We start from the raw sequence: 14,425 nt of genomic DNA, 5'->3' as shown, positions 1-14,425 counted from the left end.
CTCGGTCGGACGGCGGTCGGAGCAATTTTTTTTCTGTCCCTGTTTGTCTATACACATCTATACTAATATTATAAAGAGGAAAGGTTTGTATGTATGTATGGTTTTCACGCATAAACTACTGGACCGATTTTGATGAAATTTGGCACAGATAATCTTTAGACCCTGAGAAAAAACATAGGCTACCTTTTATTGCGAAATATGTACCACGGGCGAAGCCGGGGCGGACCGCTAGTCACAAATAAAGAGCCAAATAAGGGTGCAATCCAAATATTGTCCCTGCAGCAGGTAGGTGAGCAGCCGGCTTAAACTCATTTAATTCGGCAATTATGTTATTTGTTATCTATAAGTAAGAAGGGTTTTTGAACAATTGCCCTTTGTTAAAATTGCCTCATTGAGCGCGATGGTACATAAGTGGTCATCAAAATTCGTTTTCATAATACCTACAAAGTCATAGTTTCTTTTAGCTGCCGCGCATTGGTCAGGTTTATTTTGTAGAGTTTTAAACAGTTTATTGATTATGCCATGTTAAAAGGTTATTTAAAACCAATCAAGGAAAGAAAAACATCAGTCTTATATCAAACTTTATTATGAGATCGTGGGACAAACAGATGCTGTATGGCATCCACGGTCAGCCCCTTAGTTTCTGGCATGTAGAAGTGGCAGAACACCGTCGTTAGGAGACACACTCCCGCAAATATGTAGAATATTGGACCCAGACCTGAAATTACATTATGTATTGAGCAACTATGATTTCTTGCCGGTTCTTCTCCGTAGAAACTGCTTTCCGAATCGGTGGCAAATGGTAAAACTATGTCATGACGATTCAAAAGCGATTCTAGGTGAAGTCTAATTGAATAAATAAATGTTTGAGTTTAAATAATTTATATTCGTATCGTATTCTGGGGAATTAACAATTAAAATTCATCATGATACAGAAACTGGCTTCAATTTAACTTCAAAATTGATGGCATCAACTTAGGGCATCAACGTATTGGACAATTATTATTGAATATCTACTTTGTCATCAAAACTGGCATGCAAAATATAATATCAATACTTTCTTTTACTTACCTATTGCGGAGACTAGAGGATGATAAATAAACAGAATAACAAAGAATCCAACGAAGGAATACTCCAATGACACTATCGTCGCAAAGTTCTTTATCTGAAAGAAATAAAGATATATTTTAAATGAGCGTACAACTTACTAATTAAAACAACGAACTTTAACAACACTTTCACCCAGCGACCCATTTAAAATTATTTATTTACAGCCATCATGAATATCTATTCAGCCTTTCTTGACTTAGATATAGTGTATGCTATTTAATATGGAGATTGAATTCAAAGTCAAAGCGTGTATCGTATGCTCATTAGAAAAGTCTGCCTAGTTAACGCGGAGGCAGTGTTTAACATCGGACACTTTTTGATCTTGATTGTGGGTGTATTGTTTATTGGTAATGGTAGTAACACAGTAACTACATTATTATTTGTATTAAGAAATTTGGGATTACACTTACCTCTGGTAAAAATATTTCAGCACTTATGGTATATGGTATCATACCAGCTCCTGTGGTATAGGTAATACAAAATAGGTATATAAGAACAGCTGTCAACCAATTGGGTCCCCAAGAAAACTGGATTTGGGTCCCGAGGAGGGACGCGAAGAATGCTGTTATCAATGATGAATATATCATCAGTGGCTGGAAAGAAGAAATGGGTTGTTATTCGAAGTTATAAAAACTCTTTACTTTTTACTTTTTTTTTGGGAGGTAAACTGAGGGTATCTCATGTTAGAAATTTTACCAAAAAATTATGATTTTTAAAATAATTATTTGACTCATTGGCGGATTTCTATTAATACACAGCGGTCACACAATGATCTCACCCATCTCCCCGATCTATCCACTAAGAACAGTACAATTGACTTGACAAACGGCCTAAATGAAACCAACGACTGCCAATATCACACTGCATATTGTCTGCAGACTGTTGTCGCTGACACGCTGACAAACACAAGCGTGACCATAGTAAATATCATCTCACCCGTCTCCCCGCTCTATCCACTAAGTACAGTACAATGAGCGCCGCCACAATGTTGACGATTGCGAATAGCACGCTGCAGACAGTCGCTGACATGCTGGGAACCGCCAGCGTGAACAGTGGCTCAGCGTATACTTGTATCACCACTTGGCCTTGGAAGACCACGGCTGTGTATAGTATGAAACAGAGGAATAAGGCGCGACGCGTTGATCGAGATTTTTCTGGAAAAAATAATGTTGATTTTTATTAATGAGGTATATAAATACAGTACGATTCAAACTTAATGGCGGCTAAGAAACATCGAACGATCTGATGCGCAGAATACAATTTTAGAAATTACCGGAACGTTAAGGGTCGGATACCTGCGCGCACATGCATTCGCAGCTAACTTCCGAACCGTCATTAAGTTTGAGTTGAACTGTATCTGAATTATTAAATTAAAGTTTGATGTTAGGTTAGGTTAGGTTAGAAATTACAAAATGAAAGTTACAAATATTAATAATATTAAAAAGCTTTTCTTAACGACACTTACTTAAAAATTGCCATGTGGAGAGTTTCTCTCTTTGAACCGTTTCATTTGGTTGTAACTTTTCTGCTTCAGGTGTCGCATCTGAAAATTATCAGACATTTGATGAAAATTCTTGTTTATTCCAAATAATCTAATATTTAAAACAATAATAAATGAAAATATTTTATAAAATATTTAAAAAAGTTATTAAAACCTAAATAATCAAAAATGAAGTAGGGTAGTTCCTTAAGTATGCTTGGCCGAATGTTATCTATTATAGAATTTAGTTGGTATGTAAATTACAATTTTATGATTATGATTATGAAATCCAGTAATTAAACGTTATACCTACATGAAGAAGTTACAGCAATTTTATAAATTTACCAAAAATATTATTAAAGTTAAATTATTATTTTAATTTTTACCATCTAAATCGGGATTTAGCGCCACTTTCAGATTATTTATTTCTTGGTGAACCTCTTTAGAATCAATTCTTACTCCTCTATAATGAGCTATTGTTTTCATTGCTTCCTGAAAAAAAAATAAAAATGTAGAGATGCTTTGACTTAAAAAAAATCACTGATTTTGAACATTGGGAAAAATGTGCAGAAACAGGTAATTAAAAAAAGAGCGTGTGTGCCGAGCACACGTGTCAGAAGTGAAACTTCTTTTGCAAGATACAAATATACCAAAATCGTCGCTTTACTCCATGACGTGACGGAATTTCCATGACGCGACATTGAAATTTTACTTTCAAGGTAAATAAAGAAGTATCACTTCAAAAATCTGTTCTGACTACTGAGGTCTGAGGAAGTTGCTTTTAATTGTTAAACATAATATTTTATTGTACAATTTATGGAGTTTTGTAACTTTATACACTTTCGTCGTTCCATCAAGTTCTAAATTCTTAATGATTATGAAAGAAAGAAGATATCCATGTGAAAGTTACGTTATATAAAAATACATCCACAACGTAAAGTATTTTATCTATCTATTATATTACCTTCTCCAAGCCCTTCGTCATCTGATACAACGGGGACTCCCACAAATAAAATTGCAGTAAGGTCCCCACTATGCTCATTGTTAAACATATGTAGTTCATCACTCGATAGTCCAGCACTCCCATCATGTAGGAGATCAGCCAACCCACCGCGAAGCACGTCATCACGGCTGCTGTCATGGTACCTATGGAATACCCGAACAATTTTGATATTATTCATGAAAATAAGACTGACCGTCGCGTCGGCCACCCGTGATCCCGCCAGAGCAATCGAAAACAAAATTTCTTTAAAAAAATCATTTATAAACATTTGAATGCCATAAAACTACATATCAAGTTCTTCAAATTTCAAAGATGATTCACGTTATAATTTAATCAAAGATACCTCGTATAGCCTCCTGGCAGAATTCTCCTGCGTACATTGGAGCCACGAGGTAGATGCAGGAACTAAGACCCCCTATGAACACCGCAGCTAAGATTGATTCCACGAAGTCGAAGCATATAACTACCGCCCAGCCAATCTGAAAAAAGGGACAAAAAATATTGTTATTTTAACTTTAGGCAAGAAGTATGTAAAAAATCTTGTTTGATAAGGTTGCTAGATCACAATAACAGTCATAATAACGTAACAGTTTACAGCAGCAGATAAATTTGCCCCTGCATCAGACTGACTAAATTGTCTCTCTAGTAGTAGGTACATAATAAAAATTAATGGCTGGAATACATGGTGATCCTATCTCCTGTATTATTATTTGTTATTATATCCAATGAGCACTTACCACTTGTAATAAAGCCATGCCCACACAAGTATACTTCCTTCCCAGTTTATCCAGGACCATTCCAGACAAGGGCATAGTGAACAAGGCACTAATAGACGTCAAACTGCCCAGTAGAGATATTTCTGTCTCAGTCATAATTCTGTTCAGTGGTGTGTTCTCTGAACTTAACACTTTTATTACTGATGAAGGCCATGTGTAGAGGACTCCGGTAGTCATGCAGAGGTAGCTCACTGGAAGGGAAGTTTTTTATCAAAATATATAAAAAAATATCTTTTGGGCCCTCTTAAAAGTGGGCAGCTTTGGACAATTAGAATCACGATAGTGTAGAGGGCCAAAATATCTATGATCAGCCGTTATAGTAGATGTTTATTGGTAATTGCCAAAATGGCGACAAACAGCTTCACGACATTTTCAATAAATAAAAAATTTTCATGCGAAAACCACAAATGGATTATAATGATACTTGGCAGTGAAGAAGTTTATGAATCAGAATATGTAACACATTTATGCCAAAAAAACACATGCTTTTGCGCAGTGGTTCGCCCGAGAGTGAAATTGTGCTGCACAAAATATGTAAGTAACTTTACATTAACTTGAAATTTCAGTCAAAAACGTTAAGTACTTAAGATATCGTTAGTTATTATTAAGTATTCTGTGCTAAAGGCGTCTGTCAAAAACGTTTTTGACTAATTATTGCAGCCAAGTGTTTGCAGTGGTTTTACAGAAAGACGTTAGTCAAATAGGTATCCTATTACCATGGGAACAACCCTCATTCTCGAGGTCATCATGGGATGATGTTTATTTGAATTACTCCAATAAATTCCCATGGACGACACTACTTACATTGACGTTAATTTGCATTGCATGGGTGAAGCCATAGTATAAAGAAAACAAGTAAGTTGTCTACGAACAAAGATACATCGCGCCACTTGTATGTACGAGGAGCGCTTCGCCACGCCCCCCGTTCATGTAAGCTTGACGCACGCACACAACACCGCTCGGTTCCTTTTCATGAAAAGTTCCCGTGAGGGGCGCGCCATTGCTGTGAGCGGTCGGTGTTTGTTTATACAATTGTTTAATTATTTAAAATATCAACGTGACAAATGACAACCTTGCGCCTCGTAGGTACCGTGCGCTCGTAAACGCCGGAGACGGGCTACTTGTTCTCTTTATACTATGGTGAAACCGTGGTTAACAGCTAGTCTAAAATATCTTAAATAAATCTGTCGAAATCTTTTAATGGCATGTTAGGATAGGACAATATAATTATCTTTATTGTTTATAGACTCTATAATCATGCGTTTAAATGACAAATAATATGCTTCAAAAGCAACTAGGAATTAATTTTTATTTATTTCGTAGTAGACGATACACAAATAGATTAAATATAAAAACAAAGAAACAAGGCGACAATTTTTCGGATGACGTACCTACGTGTTAAGCCAGCAAGATTCCATGAACAAATAAAATCTTTGATTATATAGCTTAACGTAGGTCATAAATTTATATGGTCATATTAATTAAATATTCTATTATAAATGTTTCTTTTTTAAATAAATCAGATTAACAAATAATTATTACAATACAACAAATATACTTAGTCAGTTGACACATTTTTGAACACGCTTTTGATGGCTTCCTGTGATGGCTTCACTGACTTCTTAAAACCGGCTACTCACATACCTGCAGCAGGGGCAATATAGGAATTGCACCCTTAATAATTGGCTCGTTAATTGTGATGTGTATAAGCAAGCAGGGGCAATTTAGAGAACAACCGAAATTGGTCTAACTGCCATGCAATGCAATTGAGGTTGTTCCAATATTATTGCCCCTGCGGCAGGTACGTGAGCAGCCGGCTTTACATAGCTGTCTGACTCCTAGATTCGATTTTGGTTTTTGACCCACCGTTTTACATAATAAATACATATATATTATGCCAATCCTTTAAAATAAATCTAACAAAATTTAATTGAAGATAAGTAGCACTGTTTATCTCATAAAATTATATCATGATAAGAAAGATGTTATAAAAATCAGTCAAGTGCGAGTCGGACTCACGATTTGAAGAATGAAATGCTTAACTATTTTTTTTTTTATTTTATGTTAGTATGATTCCCCGTCGAAGCAAGGGAATTTTCGAAAATCTTTGATTGCAGTTCTATTTCTTTTTAAAAATAAATGTTTCCTTTCATCCAAATTTGCTATTGTATTTCAAGTACTTTCCCTCCAGGGCCTATCGAAAATGTCCACACTGTATATTGGAAACCATTGATTTTGTAGGACAATTAATATTTTCCAATTAACGAAGATAATTATTTTGAGATTTAACAAAAAAATTGAAAATCATCAAATAGTCACATTACATTCCTGCTGCTTCTGTTACCAAAAACGAGAGTTTCGTAGTCACAGGAAATGATTGGATGTCTAATCAAAATGAAGCTAAGTAACTCACTAAAAATTAGCTTTATATTATGTTTATTGTTCATTAATCATTATTTATAGTAAGCAAGTGCAAAAAATGTAGCATGAATACTGGACTTTTCCTTTGATATTGGAAAATCAAAGGAAGCAAAAACGAAGTTCCTTAGCGCGAAGTATGGCTAAGAGGGAGAGCGTCACGAAAAATCCTCACGACACTTTCCTATAGTGCGTATTAGCATTCCCTCACTTATATAATTTATCATTAAACTCCAAAATGTTGGTAATTTATTTAATTATACCTCATATAATACTTATTTCCAAACGAAAGGACCACATGTGACATCTCAGACATTTATTTTAGTTTTCAAACGCAAACATTTCTATCCTTTTCACTGTACCGCAACGTGGCGATCCATTCAAAAAAAACTTTCAAATTGTTTAAAGATATATAAATGTAGAAAAAAATAAGTCTATGAAAATGTTTATTTCTTGTTAAAGTAGTATTGCATTATATGTAACGGGGCTTCTATAGAATAATTAGGGAATTTAAGGAACCTGTATTTTATGAATTTTATCCCAGGAATTCCAAAAAATATTGGGAAAGACAAGGAAACACATAATATTGCTATCTCTATACTTCAAGTGCAGTTGTACGAATACAGACCTAACTTCACTTACCTATAAGAGTGGCTATGACTTGATTCTTGTACCCCATTTTATAAATATAACGGTTATTCAATTATAGCCACAGATCCACACTGACTCCACACTACTCCACTTACAAATCCCTTCTATCTGACTATCATATGCTAAACATGGAAACAAACATGTATTTATACATTATTATAAAATACTCATGGATTAATTCTATTTACACTAGCTGTAGATAAGTTGCAAATTATAAAAACACATATTTAATCTTACATGTGATGTAGTAATAAAAATTAATTCTCAGAATCTTAGGAGATAGCGTTAAAACTTCTCGTAGCAACATTTCATCATATACTAATGCCATGACCGAATTCACGCTTGAATTCGCGGCATTCGTCGTCTCTTCCACGTTCATGGAATGCTCGCAATCGTTCGTAAATCCCGCTGCGATTTACGCAGAAACAACTGTCAAAATACCTATTTTATAACGGTGCATTTACACCAAACGATGAACAACGAATGCGCTCGTTCTAACCCCATGTCAAATTCTTTTAGTGTAAATATGCGTAGAGCATTCTTTCGTTTTTTTTAAGTGCGTTCGGAAAGACTATGCAATGTTCTAATGCCAAACTGAACAACACTGGATACGAGTTGTCGTTTACACTAAAAGATCACGAAAAAACTTGCTCTAGCTCTGTTCGTTTGGTCTAAATGCACAGAACATATAAAGGAGCATAATAGTATGTCATGAACGAGGCCGCGAATATGGATGTATCCAGAATTAGTAATTAGTGCAGCTTATATTTTGATACATTATATTGTGATGGAATACAAACAACCTCCTCGATTTTGGCAAGCTAATATGTATAAGGGAAGAAGAAATAATGCATATATTCATCATTTCATCGGACGACTCCATGTTCGCGAACTTAACAAACACACGCTCGCGTCCACGAACAAACTGCGCTCCCCTTTGAGATCGCGCAAAAAACCGCTTCCCGAGCGCTCCGCGATCACGACGTATCCATTAAGTTTGGTTTGCGGAGCGGGCGTGTTCGCAAACCACGGCGAACCTAAGTGGATACCCGGCTTAATACGCGTGGACACTGCGTGTAGAGAAGGCTAATCTTTTGTTGCTACTCCAGAGTCGCAAGTCGCAGTCGACCAGTCGAGGAATAGGCCCGAACGCATATATTTACGTTCTCGCCTGTTCACCGAGCACGGCACTAATGTCGACATGACATTATTCATTCAACAAAATTTTATTAAGTCGTCATAGGTATTATAAAAATAGGTAGCACTGCTTTGGAAGGCAGTTTCCACTGAAAACTAGAGCTATTAAGTAGGTAGGGGCTCTGCGATTTAGATAAACATTATAGAACGATTTTGCTCAATTTTCTTGATAAAAATAAAACAATAAATAATTTGGAAAATCCAAAAGTGCACGCCTCATAATTTTTTTTTAATAAATATTTATTAATTATTATTTTTGTTTATTAAATAACAATTAAACCACATCGAGTCAGACCCTGAAAAATGAAAGGGTTCTATTCCTGAGCATACTCAAGCGTAAGAGAAAAAAAAAGACTCGATTAGTAAAGTATTTCGGTCGCTATCGTGTTAACAAGAAAAAGGATCCGCACATACAGACACACGGACGTCCAAGACAGAACTTTTTTAAACTGTTTTTTAACTAGTTTAAATAACAAAAATGACATCAAAAATATCATGAACGTTAAAAATAGTGTTTTTTCTTAATATGTGTGTGTATGTATTATCTTACAAGTGCAATGTATGATACATAAAGACATTTTAAGTTTGAAAAATCAGATGTTTTGCGCGAAGTGACAGTAGTACCCACCTCAACGCTTCGCTTATGAGGCGTGCAATAAATAAATGTGTATTGCAATAGATATAGAAAATTGATATTTTTGTTATTTTGTGCATCAATGGCACAGCTTCATTCATAATCTAACACAGATTAAAAAATAGTTTTAACCGTTTAACCCGTCAGAAGTCGCGCTATCAGCAATTTGCTCACATAAAAATTAAATGTCTATTTTTTATACCGATGACATAACTGTTCGAGAGCCCAGCTACCTTCCTAACTATAACAGGCTTGCCCAGTGTGGATACTATAGGTAATCCTTTGTAATAAATCCAAATGGTTCCTATATGGTTTTTAAATAAATATATTTTTAATTTATTTTTCATAGTCATCCAAACTTCTCTGATGCAACACTCAGTCAGTTCTGTGTTTGAGGCAGTGTCCGGTCTGCGGCAATTTGCTCAAGAAAAATGTAATGGTATTTTTAATAACTCTTATTTGTTACTTAGATGAATTATCACTACATAGTATAAAACAAAGTCGCTTTCTCTGTCCCTATGTATGCTTAAATCTTTAAAACTACGCAACGGATTTTGATGCGGTTTTTTTTAATAGAACGAGTGATTCAAGAGGAAGGTTTTAGTGTATAATTTATTAGGTTTTAGACAAAGCGGGCGAAGCCGCGGGCGGTAAGCTAGTTACTACATAATATAGTTAGTACATGTAATACTTTATTTAGTGTTATTTCTTTTTTTTAGGAAGAGTACACATGTAAATGGACGATCGACGTCAAGCAGTCTCTTTCATGGCTGGAAGAGTGTTACGATGGTGAATTGGAAGCGATAATTCCGTAATTTGCAACCCTCACGCAGCAAAAGCGGAGCAATCCTCGGATGATATTGAAGCTTTTCAACTCCAGAGCCGAAATTACTAAGAGGTAGAACCCCATTCCATATTGGAAAAGTGCAATCGACGAAATGGCTTATGCGTAAGCCTATGTGTAACATACGCACCAGGGGTAGCAACTTTATAGTAATTCCTAACAGGAGATAAAAATATAGCCAAGGCAAGACAATGTACAAAGAGAACTCTTGCAATGCTTTACATTATTTTTGTACGGAAAGACGTACATTCCTTAAAGAAGTGGCTTTGAGGCTAATAAAACCACATTTTTCATGTCAGATTTGTATGGAAAACATTTCTTCAAATCTCAAGGTCCTAATGAAGCGATTTGATCCAATTTCTTAAAGGCCAAAGTTTAGAGACTTGATTTTTTATTTGCTTTAGAAGTTGCATTTATTTTGAGTAGTTTTAATTAAAATACTTATTTTCCTACTAACAAGAAATTGTTTTATTAATCCTTTCTATACTAATATTATAAAGCTGAAGAATTTGTTTGTTTGAACGCGCTAAGGAACTACTGGTCCAATTTGAAAAATTATTTCGGTGTTAGATAGCCCCTTATCGAGGAAGGCTATAGAATACTCATTACGCTAAGACCAACAGGAGCCACGCGGGTGAAACCGCGAAGCGCAGCTAATCTTCTTATATATAAAAATGAATCGCAAAATGTGTTGGTAAGCGCATAACTCGAGAACGGCTGAACCGATTTCGATAATTCTTTTTTTATTATATTCCTTGAAGTACGAGGATGGTTTTTATGTAGAGAAAATGTAAATATGTACCACGGGCGAAGCCGGGGCGGACCGCTAGTGTAAGATAATAATAAGGCGCACCTGCTCACGGGTTAACAATTATCACACTTTTTACATTTGCAAGCACGTTATAAGATTTTTATTCGTGACGTCCATGCTAAGCCAGTCAGATCCCACCAGTAAATAATTGGTCTTTGATTAAATGTTCAAGTGTTCAACGTAGGTCATATATGTATATAGATTTTCGAATTAAAACTTCTTTAGGCGCAATGAGAGTAAAATTTCAAGGTGGCGTCACACCACGGAGTAGGGCGACGATTTTGTTGAATTGATCTTTGAATCTTGCCAAAGATGTTTCACTTCTGACACGTGCTTCAGCACTCACGCTTTTTTTCGCTAACTATGTAATAAGTAATACCTATTGCGTATACATTTTTTAACGAATTTTTCTCAGCAAGGCACGGATTCAATTATGAAATCTGTCGATTAGATAGATAATGAAACATGTGTCACACCCACACAAAAAACACTTACGTCTACACACACACACACACGCACGCACAGTCAGGTCACGCGACTTATAGACTACAGGCCTATGTTGAAAAAATTATGGGTCATTTGAACCACCAGGTGACCTATCTAGAACGTAATAAGAGCATAAAATAATAAGATTCAGCACTATGCCGTCACTTGTAAAGTTGTAAGCTGTCCACCTGAGTGCGAATTCGAAAGTACAGGTAGAGATGTTTTCCCCTTATCTCCACGATTTTTGTACATCGTTCCGGAATAATGGATTAAATGCAGTATTGATGTATGTGATGATGAATAGTATGACACAGATGCCGTACAAAAACGGTGGTCCACAAAGTCGGAATTTATTTTTATTTTCTGACACTTTCCGGGGTAAATTTGGTCATTTGATTTTGTTCGCTAGTAATAGATATTATAATAACTACTAGATATAGTATTATATTACCTCGGCTCGTAGTTACATTTCGTCCCCTCTAAGGAATTTAAACTCCTGTTTCCGATGATGGACCCTCATTTCCTAGTCAGGCCACTAAATGACATCGACTCTACCATGTACTGACTCAGCAATTTGCTCTTATTATGCTGTTGTAAAAATAACTGAGCTCTGAATAAATTTAATTTTGATGGTTATATTCATAATGTTGTTTTTTGAATAACTGAATGTTGAATAAAAGGAATATGACATTATTTATAGTAAACTAGCTTACCGCTCGCGGTTTCGCCCGCTTTGTCTAAAACCTAATAATATTATACACTAAAACCTTCCTCTTGAATCACTTTATCTATTAAAAAAAAGACGGGTTGCACTCCGGGAGTGCCGGCAGAAGTGAAAATTTGATTATTAACGTTCAGCATGTTTGATATCCATCCGTCTTGTAGGCTTTTCGATCAGGTCACGTGTCCTGACGCGAGTTTAAGATTTTATACCCAACGCCGCTAAAGAAGTTTTCACTTCAAAAAACCGCATCAAAATCCCGAATTACTACTGATTGTAAGTAAGCTTTTGTTAATCCCCTGTGACGTGTAAAATGCAGTTTCCGTCGTGTGTCATAAGATATTAATATAAACTTTATCAGCCGTACAAATAAATGAGTTATAACATTTTATGACAAGAATAAACTAAGAATAAGGAAAGTGATACAAATAGACACGTAATAAATTAAATCTACCATAGTCCATAACGTCATAATAAGTACCTATTCATAATAATGCTTATTCCGTCTCACATTGTACATAACCGTCATACATAAGTTTATAACATATCTTTTGGTACATTGTGCTATATTTTACAAGTTTTAGAAGCAATTTTCAATCTAAATTTGAGATAAAGGCAATACGAGAAGTAGAATAAGTCGAGCAAATTAATAATTTCATTAATTATTGAAATTTTAAAATTTTGTAAGAAATGTCAAAACATACGAAATTATGAAAAAGATTTTGATATGTATAATGCATACACTCAAAAATAGCTAGACAAAGTCCATCGTACTCAATTATCATTATTATCTATTGATAACCTGCAGGCTACAATAATGTCTTCAAAACGAAATCACTGAAGTACCTATTGTAACCAACAACACCAGCCAAATCTTGGCTTCATGAACTATCCTACAGCGATACCGAAGATTTGGTTTACCTACAGGATAAATTTTATTCTGATTATAGTCGAGCCAATTTAATAGGCAACATTCGACGTCTATCAATTTTATCTTCCAAGAGAGGTAAACTGCTTAAAAAAATCGATTAAAGTGAATTAATCGATACGGACTTGAAACATTTGTCTTGAACTTTCGTAGAAAATATAGGTATTTTACGAAAACGATGAAAAAAATAGTTAGGTAATAAAAAAGTATTATTCGAGTGCCACCCAGTTACTATATTCATGCCACGTCTGCAATACACATGACATTACCTATGGACATTACACATACATGAGTAAAACCACAGTAAAACTAATTTTAGTAGAGCAACTTTTTTCGTTCATACTAACCACGATTCACGAACATGTATTGTTTTTTAATTACTCATAATTTTTATCTTTATAAAACACTAGCTGCTCCGCGCGGTTTCACCCCCGTGGCTCCACCCCTGTTGGTCGTAGCGTGATGATATATAGCCTATAACCTTCCTCGATAAATGGGCTATCTAACACCGAATGAATTTTTCAAATCGGCCCAGTAGTTCCCGAGATTAGCGCGTTCAAACAAACAAACAAACAACCTCTTCAGCTTTATAATATTAGTATAGATTGTAAAATATACATGTATGTATAGAATCATTTCTTTGGACACGAAATAATAAAAAAAATAACAGCACCTAATAATAAATCGAATAGGTTGTCAATTACCACATTTGATTCACTTGGCATTTTTATATAAATAATAATAGTTTAAAAAACTAAAAAACACGCTTTTTATAGAAAACCGAACTAAAAAATAGAAAATTTTATCAAATTAGTGTATTGTCATCGGTCCTCAATAAATCTACAAAGTTTGAACGAAATCTGGCCGTTTAAAGTGGGTTAAAATCGCACCCAAAGAAGTCGGTTACAAACATACAGGTGAAGCTAATATAAAGCGTGTAAAAATAGGTAAATTTATGAGGTAAATAGACAAAAAGATGCAATCTTTCTCAAAGTAAAATGTTAAATGAAAGAAAGTTAACTTTATCCCACCCAATGGATAATTTGTAATTCCCTCATGACGCATAGATATTATTGCTTAATAGATATGCCTTATAATTAATTTTAATCTTACCTTTTAAGTCATACGCACATCAAAACATTGTACGGTTGGTTTACAGTGCAAGCTAAGCGATATTTTGTATATAAATGTAAAAAATTAGCAAATAGTGGTACTTGCAAAAAGTTCTCAATCTAAATTCTAACACAAAGAGAACTTCCTAATGTCGTCATAGTGGTGGCTCGGTGAGACCTCGGACTTCGATCGAATCGATAAGTCCGGGGTTCAAGATAATAACAAGAAATAAATTAATTCTATTTATTTGCGC

At 35.0% G+C, this 14,425-nt stretch overlaps 1 protein-coding gene and 1 long non-coding RNA gene across 2 annotated transcripts; one reads left to right on the top strand and one right to left on the bottom strand.

Annotated features, from left to right (window-relative positions):
* Positions 1-575: 575 nt before the first annotated feature.
* LOC149897421 (facilitated trehalose transporter Tret1-like) lies at positions 576-7,534 on the bottom strand. The gene is made up of 10 exons (XM_090116124.1): positions 7,430-7,534; positions 4,331-4,560; positions 3,937-4,072; positions 3,555-3,736; positions 2,977-3,082; positions 2,576-2,653; positions 2,047-2,264; positions 1,521-1,703; positions 1,072-1,165; positions 576-718 (listed from the first exon to the last, which is right to left on the bottom strand). The coding sequence occupies exons 1-10, from the start codon at positions 7,464-7,466 to the stop codon at positions 576-578; spliced, it is 1,407 nt and encodes a 468-aa protein (XP_089972250.1). The 5' UTR covers positions 7,467-7,534.
* A 1,129-nt stretch (positions 7,535-8,663) lies between these two features.
* LOC149897420 (uncharacterized) lies at positions 8,664-10,536 on the top strand. Its single transcript, XR_016458187.1, has 3 exons — positions 8,664-9,543; positions 9,619-9,702; positions 9,989-10,536. It is a non-coding gene; the product is annotated as an uncharacterized LOC149897420 (long non-coding RNA).
* Positions 10,537-14,425: the final 3,889 nt, after the last annotated feature.

The sequence above is a fragment of the Colias eurytheme genome, chromosome 25, assembly GCF_061535395.1.
Source record: "Colias eurytheme isolate Ceu_HAF_F1 chromosome 25, ilColEury1 Martin Lab GWU primary, whole genome shotgun sequence".
Taxonomy (NCBI): domain Eukaryota; kingdom Metazoa; phylum Arthropoda; class Insecta; order Lepidoptera; family Pieridae; genus Colias; species Colias eurytheme.
This window is presented reverse-complemented; position numbering and strand designations above follow the sequence as displayed.

Bases quoted from the DNA above. Each gene is read 5' to 3' on its own strand.
- LOC149897421 (XM_090116124.1), bottom strand. From the start codon at position 7,466: ATGGGGTACAAGAATCAAGTCATAGCCACTCTTATAG. The intron at 3,737-3,936 runs GTATCTTTGATT...GGTATTCCATAG, and splicing joins CTGCCAGGAGGCTATACGAG to GTACCATGACAGCAGCCGTG. The intron at 719-1,071 runs GTAAGTAAAAGA...ATGTAATTTCAG, and splicing joins TCCTCTAGTCTCCGCAATAG to GTCTGGGTCCAATATTCTAC.